Raw genomic sequence first — 8955 nt, 5'->3', positions numbered from 1 at the left:
TGCCCTAGCAGGTGCCCATCACTTGCTGCCCTAGCAGGTGCCCACCACTTGCTGCCCTAGCAGGTGCCTACCACTTGCTGCCCTAGCAGGTGCCCATCACTTGCTGCCCTAGCAGGTACCCACCACTTGCTGCCCTAGCAGGTGCCCATCACTTGCTGCCCTAGCAGGTGCCCATCACTTGCTGCCCTAGCAGGTGCCCACCACTTGCTGCCCTAGCAGGTGCCCACCACTTGCTGCCCTAGCAGGTGCCCATCACTTGCTGCCCTAGCAGGTGCCCATCACTTGTTGCCCTAACAGGTGCCCATCACTTGTTGCCCTAGCAGGTGCCCACCACTTGCTGCCCTAGCAGGTGCCCATAACTTGTTGCCCTAGCAGGTGCTCTTTTAGCTCTTTTACCTGTCTTTCCACTAGCACAAGGCAGCCATCCTTGACTGCTTCGCTCACTAGTATTTCTCAAGTGGCCAGAAGACTCCTGGCAGATGGTGAACGTGCAGTCAGATGTATACAATGAATGAACGAGTCTATGGGGGAGAAAGCAGGAGCCGACTATAACTACCACCCTCAAAGCCAACAGACAGACAAAAACACCTCCACCCTGATAGCCACTGCCAGCAGGTGAACACCAGAGCCTGACCTGTAGCTGGCCCAAGCTGACACATGCCGTGAGTGTACAAAATGCACAGCAAGTTTCAAAGTCATGATATAAAAAGGAATGTAAAATGTGTAATAATTTTTTTCATTAATTACATGTTGAAATATATTTGAGAATATAGTAAATACATTATTAAAATTAATTTACTGTACTGAAAGAGTTTATATCACAGTTATGACTCCCTTTGTGACCACATTTCCTTTCTTTTAGACCAGTGGTTCTCAAGTTGTGGGCTGAGACCCCTTTGGGAGTTGAATGACTCGTTCACAAGGATTGCCTAAGACCACTGGAAATATCAGATATTTACATTACCATTCAGAAAAGTAGCAAATTTACAGTTATGAAGTAGCAGGGAAAATAAATTTATGGTTGGGGGCCACCACAACATGAAAAACCGTATTAAAGGGTCGCAGCATTAGGAAGGTTGAGAACAATGCTCTAGACAGTGCAGTCCAGGTAGGGAGTCATATCTTTGTTCATTAGTAGAAGACAAAAGAAAATTTCAAATGCAGTTAGTGGAGTTTTCAAAGAAGCAAGGAGATGAAGGTAAGGTCATCCAAGCCACCTGGGAGGTTTTCAGTCCTCCTGGCCTTTCTCCCTCACGTCTGAAGAGGTGGGCTGGAGTCAATGGTGGAGAGGCACTATCCTGATCATCCTCTTCAGCAGGCCTTGCTTCTGCTATACCCCCAGGTTCCCCCAGCAAATGACCTGGATCAAACCCTTCAGACTCTGAGCGTCAAAATACCTTAATGTGCAAGAAATACTAGAAAGCATTACAGCAGTAGAGGAATGCAAATCCAGAGCATCACTGGGATGCCATCGAGGGCTGGAAGCCCACGGATGTGCCCCCCATCCGAGGGTACCTCCGAGGACCCTCACCTGCCTGGTGGTGTGGCTCTGAGACTACACAGTAGTAAGGCTTGAGTGGCCCAGGCCATTGCTGAGCCACTGCTGACCACCTACTTATGCATGCAAGGCATGGTTCTAAGCCACTGAATATGTTGGCTCCTTGTCGTCAGTGAACATGTCAGCACACCATAACACTGGCATCTCCCCGAGAGACACACACCTTTTCCCTCCAGTCTTGCTGCTCACAAAATAGAAGGGCAATGTCTCAGGGTCTCAAGTCATACCCCATGTGCAACTATAGAGCTTGATTCCCCCTATAACACAATCTTAGATCATTGCCTGGCTCTCACCAATATGTTCTAGGATTCAACAAAAATAGGTATCTGTCTTGACAAAGAATCATACGGTTGGTACTTTAGGGTCACTATGCCACTATGCTAACCCACCCAGAGTAGCTGGGCCCTGATCAAGTTTGTGATGTTAACCCAAGAGTTGCAAGACATCCTGAGTGAAGACAGCTGGTAACACCAGGAAAAGATGGTTTCATTGCTAACAAATTCAGAATCTCATATGAATAAAATATATGCTTGCATGTACTATGCCCATATGATAATACTTGAAAAACCAAGTCCATACATAATGCACTCTGTCTCTCCACTAACAAAGTGACTTCAGCTGTAAGCGATGCTGGGTGTGGTGGCTCAAGCCTGTGAGCTCAGCACTCAGGAAGTGGAGACAGGGGGATCAAGATCTCCAGACTGGGCCACATGAGCCCCTGACTCAAGAAGAGAACAAATCAGATGCCGTTCAAAGGAAAAAACAGGTTTCTTTTTCACAGAGAACCTAGAAAAGTGGAGTTAGTTTTAGAAATATATTTAAACTTTCTAGAAAGGCCACTGATCTTGCTTGGACCAGGAGGTACAACTTGAAGGAAGTTCTCGTAGGGGCAGAAGTTGAGCTTGAATCTCCATTCTGTCCTTCCAACTAAATGAATTACTTGTTGAGTTTCAGGGTGGCTTAGTGTGAACTCTCTTAATCTCCCAGCCTTCTGCTTGTAGGGGGTCTCAAAAAGAAAAAAAATACAAGACTATACATTCCTTAGCTTCTTCAAGGGAGACCTGGAACTCCATCTCCCTTAGTCTCAGTGACCTTGACTTTGACTAACCTCCATGAGGGCATTTGCCCCCCACCCCCAGTACCCATGGCTGCACTGGGCATGCAACTGCTCCTTCATCATGTCCCATCTTCCTAATGAGCAGCCAGGCTCTGACTTCAGATACATGGTCCTTTCATGCTCCATCACATACCAGGGGACCAATGCCAAATTCTCTTTTTAAAAAGATAGCTAATGGATGTGCACCCATCTCTCTTCTTAAGAAGCACCGTTCGTACTGTAAGAAAGGTTTTCTACCATGAAGGGGCTCGGGATGGCTCCATTAGTGAAGGGCTTGCCATACAAGCATGCGGGCTTGTGTTCAGCTCACCAGCACCCAGGACAGACAAGAGGATCCCTGAGGCTTACTGGCCCAATAGTCTAGTTGCAGTGAGAGAGCCTGTCTCAGAAAATACGGTGGAGAATGACTGAGGAAGAAGACCCCTGACTTTGGCCCCCTTCTGCTCCTGTACACACATGAACATGGGGGCTGCGGTGTAGAAGTGCCAGGTAAACAGATGATAGGACCACATACATGGTGAGCCTGTTTTCAAACCACATACATGATATAGATGTGTGTGTACTACAGCTGTACATGCACACATATCTTACACTGACAGGCATGCTTCCTGGGTGGGGTGGGGGTGGGCGAAGTAAAGGGCCCCATTATACCGCATATACTTCTGTATTACTTGATTTTTTTTATTAACAAGACTATATTACCCTAGTTTGTTTAATGAATAAAATAAAATGTTAAGTCTTGCTGGTCTCAAATGGGGTCAGAGTGTTGGTTGTCAGGGAGAGGTGATAAGACAAAGTGACATTTCCACCGAGGGAATGTGGACAGAGCCCTGGGTTTGGAAATGCACAGAGATGGTGTGACAAGCCACTGGCTGGAAGACAGGCATGGTCCTCAGGAGCCTGGGGTCTGAGCAAAACACAAAGTAGCCAAGAGTCTGCCAGCTGAGTGATAATACCTCTAAATCCCAGAACGGAGCAGCTTCATCAGCTCCAACGAGCAGAACTGGATTCCAGGACAAACTCCCTGATGGAAACCTGGACCTTCCTGAGAGATAGAGCTTCTCTGTCCCCCTCAAGCATCTCCCCCAATAAACTAGCCATGACCACAGGACCTGTTCCACTGAGAGGTACCACTGAAGTGTTAGCAACTGTCACCAGAACAGAGTCCGGCAGCAGGCATGCAGATGTATTCTTAGCTCCCAGCAAAGTAGGTTATGATATAAAAATACCATTAAATAGTAACTAAACTAGCGTCACCTTAATGCGCATCTTGCCAGCAAAGCCAGCATGTGCGATTTCTTTTTAAATTACCCTATATTAGAGAATCAAGACCAGGCCCATTCTGAAGAGCAAGCCACCACGCAAAAGGCCAGAGGTCTAATTACTCCTTCCCCTCAGGTGATGGGAAACCCACTCTGGCCAAGCCCTGAGGCTCAGGCCCCCAGGCAGGGGTCCCTGCTCCTGCTTTCATGTGAGCGAGTGGTCCAGTCACAGGGAGAGCAAGACAATGCAAAACAGGGTAGGTGGAGGGGAAAGTGGTGAGGGGGTAGGGGGAAGGGCAGCCCTAGCAAAGGCCCAGAGGCAGAGTGTGCCTGGGGTCCTCCAGGGCAGGAAAGAGAAAGCAAACGCGCAGCAAGAACAAGATTTCTCCTACACCCAGGCCCAGGACAAGGCCGAGTCCCACACTGGCCGGCTTTGAATGCCCTAAGTTTATCAACTGCCCCGCAGGTTAGCCACCAGTCCAAAGCAGGCCAGTCAGAAGACTTACCAGCAGCTGATGGCATCGATCCTGGAGAGTGGGCAGCACCTGGACACCCCAGCCTGCTCTGGATGGTGACTGGGGATGGGAGATGGAATCAAGGACACATTAAGGTCGGTTCTAGGCCCGTGGGGGTGGGGCCAAGAATGGTGGGAACTCCCTGGACTGAAAGTCAAAGGTGATCTCCACAGCCCAAGCTTGGGCAAGTAGTGAGTAAGCACAGGCACTACTATAAAGATACCAAGGCCAAGGCTCCCATGCTCTCTTCCCCAAAGTAGGAGTGTCCATGAACCCCGAATTCTATACAAAACTTATGGAAGTCTCTAGAGACACCACCTATACTTTAATAAGACAACCACTCTCTAAAAGTGGAAAATTCACATGCATTAATGCAGAACTTGCGATCATTTTGTACCCACTATCATTTCGTACCTGCCAAAGGCAGGGCCCGGGCATTGGGCTCACGGCCAGTGGAAGTGGGCATGGCAGGACCGTGCAAAGCGTTGCCAGGTGTAAACCCTACCACCAGGGACAAACACCAAAGCAACTCTCACCCATGTGCCAGGAAACATGCGCACAACGTTGGTCATGTGACAAGAGAGACTAGGAGGCAGCCTAGATTTCCATGAGGAGCAAAGCGGATGGATGATACGTGGCGCTCATACCACGATCACCATGTGGCAGGCTGGGCCACTGCCTGTCAGTGCCGCGTATGTCAGCAAGACTATCCTGACTTGAGAATACAAGTTCTGGGATTTTACAAAGCTATAAGAAAACCGGGAAGGATCTTAGTGTCAATAGGGATCCTTGTATCAGAGCAAATGCAACAAAGAGACAGAAGAAAATGGGCTCTTTAATATTTATTTGTAATACATTCCTTGCTATAATTTTGAGACAGGACTGAGAGATGAAACAATAAATACTTTTTAGTTCTGGGTAGAAGAGACACCAACGGTTATTGCTCCTGAGGTCTCTGAGGTTTTCAAACACATCCAATAGGAAATCATTTAAACCACACTAAGGGCTGGTCCATGTAGACTGAGGGCGTCCCCACTTTGCACGGTGCTTTCTCCTGGGGGCCCTGGGTTCATGGTATGTCTGCAACCCAGCATATGAACCACGAGGCAAGAACTAGCTGCAAAGAAAGACACACGCTGAGGTGCCTCGTGGCTGGGCCCCAGAGAACCATTCTCCTCAGGCACCCCATCTGCTGCCCAGGCCTGAGGGGGAAAGTCCAGAGCTGCCACCAGAGAACCAAGAGCAGCTGTGGGCCTGGGAGCAGCCCTTCGACCAAGCGGGGGACTCAGCATCTCCTGACCGGGTGCCAGGGGCTACGGCTTTAAATAAACTTGGATGTGTCTACCTGGGGCCCTGAAGCAGCACCAACTGTGCTGCAGGCAGGCACTGGTAACCAACCACAAGCGACGTGACCACGGCCAACGTGGCTACTGGGAGAGGGTGGGGGTGGGGGTGGGGGGAGTGAGTTCCCACTGCTTATCTTGTCCATCCCCTTCATCCCTCTTTGCCCATCCCTGCAGCCTGGCACCTAGCATTCTCCACAAAGACATGCTGGGCTGAGCCGACTGCTTCTAACTAGACTGACTGACTGGTGTCCCCTCCATACCAGGCTTGGGGGGCTCACCCCAGCTCCTGCAAAGCCTCCCCATGCTTGGGTGAGTGTTCACCTAGGGAGGAGCTGGTGGTGGCAGTCCTCACCGGTGTCTACTGCAAATGTCACCCTCCAGCCTCCGCTCCCCGGCAGGGTGCCATTGGCCACCTTATGCCACTGCTCAGCACAGGACAGCTCCCACCAAGGCGGGAAGCCAAACTGCCTAGGTGATCCTGTAGGTTATGGGTCTCCTCATGTGGACTGCTAGGGAGATACCAAGAGGCCCAGGGTGGGGTGACAAGTTCTTGAGCACACAGGAGAAGGTGACAAGAAGGTTCCCTGGGAAGGAGAGGCTTCCCACTGCTGCCACCTGCCCGGGCAGCACTCAGCGGTGGAGGGATGAGCCTGACTCAGAAGAGCTTTTTTTCGAGGTACCAGAGGATCTGAGAGCTACCGGGCTGGCCCCCATGACCCCGGGGCTGCCTTAGCTCCACCTGAGAACTCCCAGTCAGTTCATTACCTCTTCCTCACAGAGCACAGCCCCACAGGCTACTGGAAGGTTCTTCAATGACTGCAAGCATGAGACACAGCGCTGAAACGGTGCTGGGCTCTCCAGGCTAGCATGGCTGTCCAGGTCCACCCAGCCTTGTTCCTTCCTACCCAGCATAGGCTTCCTCCTGTCACTCCACTTGGCTCCTCACCCCCGCCCCCCAAGACCTGACCCAAATCCTCTCGGCACGTGCAGGAAGAAGTGGGGAATGCACACACCCCCACACTCCTCCAGCTGGGCACTCCACAATTATCAATGATCAGCGTCCCTCGCCCACCACAAGCTTTCAGACGCTTTTTCAGTAAAGGGGAAAAAAAAAGGATTTGCGGCTGGATGTGTAAGAGGAAATCTCGCCAGCGCCCCCACGGCACAAGACGGATGGGGGAGGGGAGAGGGAGTGGGAAGGAGGATCCAGCTCTAGAGTTAAGCAGCCAGCACCTAAGGATGCCCCTGCAGTCACCTTAAATCATAGAGGGAAGCTCCAGGCCCCTGAGGGGCTTCGTTGCTTCTGAGACCCTAGGACAAAGCCAGGTCTGGACGGTCAAAACCCTAGCTTCACCCCCATATTGCTTGTGCTGCGGAGCAGAGTCTTGGCGCCAGGGCACCTGTTCCCCACGAGGCCCTACTAGAAATACGCCTTTAGAGTCCCTCCCCTCAGCCCTCCCACCACAGGAGGAAAAAAAAAAAAAAGGTCCAGAAGCCAGCCTCTGTCTGCCTCGATGACCCTGAAATCAGAGGCCCAATTGGTTCCCTGCCTCACTCTCTCACCCCCACCCCCACCCCACGGCCTGATCCTGGCTCCCTGACCTCGTCCACCCCCTCCAAATTCTTGTTTCCAGAAGAATCTGGGGGAAAATCCTCTAGAACCCAGATTCCCCAAGGGACCCAGGCAGAAGCTGCTCCCACGCTGCTCCCCCAGAGCAGATGGGGCCACGCGAGGAGCAGGCGCGGAGCGGGTCCGCCAACCGCTGCCGCCCGCCTCTCGGGTGGGGGTGAGGACAGCGTGCCCACACCGGAGACGACCCCTTGGGGCCATGACCGACCCCTCGGGCACTCTAGGCCTGGTAGCCGCCCCCGCGTGTCGCTCCTCTCTGACCTCCCCGCCGCCAAATGCGTCACGTCTGCCCGGCGCTCGGGGGACACCTGCTGCCGCCCCCGCCGCGCCGCGTCCATATCCCTGAGTCTCGGTCCCCGCCAAGCTACGGCACCCGGCAGGGCCGTAAGCACTGCGGTGGGGCAGCGGAGCCCAGAACCCGAGGCTCGGGGGTCGGGACTGCGCGGGGCAGTGCGCTTGGGCCCGCAGCTCGAAGGAGCCGGGGGCGCGCGGGGCCGCAGTGCGCGCGAGGCGGGCGGCGGATGGGGTCCCTACTCCCCGGGGTCTGCGGACAGCCCGCGCGCGCGGAGGCTCTTACTTGCCAATATCCTCGTATAGCTGGTACTCGTCGGTAAAACGGGTGCAGGTCACCGTGGTGGCCATGGCGGAGGCGATCGGGCTCGGCGTGCGCTCGGCTGCGCTCGGGCGGCGGCGACTCCGGCTCCCGCTCGCGGGCACGGCGGCGACACGGGCGCGGGCGCGGGAGACACCTCGGCTCGCGGCGCCGGGCGGGGGCCGGGCTGGGCTGCGCCGGGCGGCGAGCGCACGCGAGATCTGCTCGCTCTGTCCCCGCCAGGAGCGCGCCGCACACCTACGCGCACAGAGGCGCGGGCGCCGCTGTCGCCGCCGCGCCCGCCCCGCCCGCCGCCCCTTGCACGCTCCTCACTCGCACCCTACACACGCCTGCACCCGCACACACACCGCACCCGCGCCTTGTACCTGCACTAGCGCCCGCGCCTGCACGCGCACTGCGCCCTGCACCCTGCACCCGCACCGCGGCTCCCCTCGCACACACGTCGCGCCCGCGCCGGCACCCGCACTGCGCCCGCACCGTGCAATCCCACCCGTGCCCGCGCCCGATCCCAGCACATGGGCTGCACCACACGGTGCCCACGCACTGCGTCTGACCCTCTAGGCCCGCGCCCTGCACGGACAAGCCACTGGCTGGCTCTTCCGTTGCCGCAGTTGAACAGTGAACCCAGACTCTTCTCCCCTAAAGGCCCACCTCCCCTAGACTGCAAGAGGGAACTGCACCCCACTTGGGAAGGGTCGTTTGTTTCCCTCCACTAGGCTCCTCCATTTCCCGTACCCCCTTAAGATGCTACTAGACCCATCCACCTAGCATGGCAGAGCTATCCACGAGTCTCCTAGGCTGAATGGGATGAGAAAAAAAAAAAGGAAGGGGCGGTGGTCCCAAGCCTCTCCGCTGCTTCCCTAGGATTGGTAACTAGGTGTCTTCTGCCCTGGGGTGAACATTCCGAGTCCAGA

The 8955-nt window shown here is 54.2% G+C and overlaps 1 protein-coding gene across 11 annotated transcripts in view; it reads right to left on the bottom strand.

The window, feature by feature from the left end:
* Camk2b (calcium/calmodulin dependent protein kinase II beta) overlaps positions 1 to 8274 on the bottom strand; it is a 93466-nt gene extending 85192 nt beyond the window's left edge. For 5 of the 11 annotated variants that reach the window (XM_031339770.1, XM_031339777.1, XM_031339771.1 and 2 more), the window contains exon 1: positions 8006 to 8070. In XM_031339770.1, coding sequence (XP_031195630.1) covers positions 8006 to 8070 — 65 coding nt within the window. Of the gene's footprint in view, positions 1 to 8005 lie in introns of all 11 variants that reach the window. The other 6 variants (XM_031339772.1, XM_031339774.1, XM_031339775.1 and 3 more) reach the window with 5 other exon arrangements.
* Between the last annotated feature and the right edge of the window lie 681 nt (positions 8275 to 8955).

The sequence above is a fragment of the Mastomys coucha genome, unplaced genomic scaffold (genome assembly GCF_008632895.1).
Source record: "Mastomys coucha isolate ucsf_1 unplaced genomic scaffold, UCSF_Mcou_1 pScaffold22, whole genome shotgun sequence".
NCBI classification, from domain to species: Eukaryota; Metazoa; Chordata; class Mammalia; order Rodentia; family Muridae; genus Mastomys; species Mastomys coucha.
The sequence above is the reverse complement of the archived record's forward strand: the minus strand, read 5'-3'. Positions and strand labels throughout refer to the sequence as shown.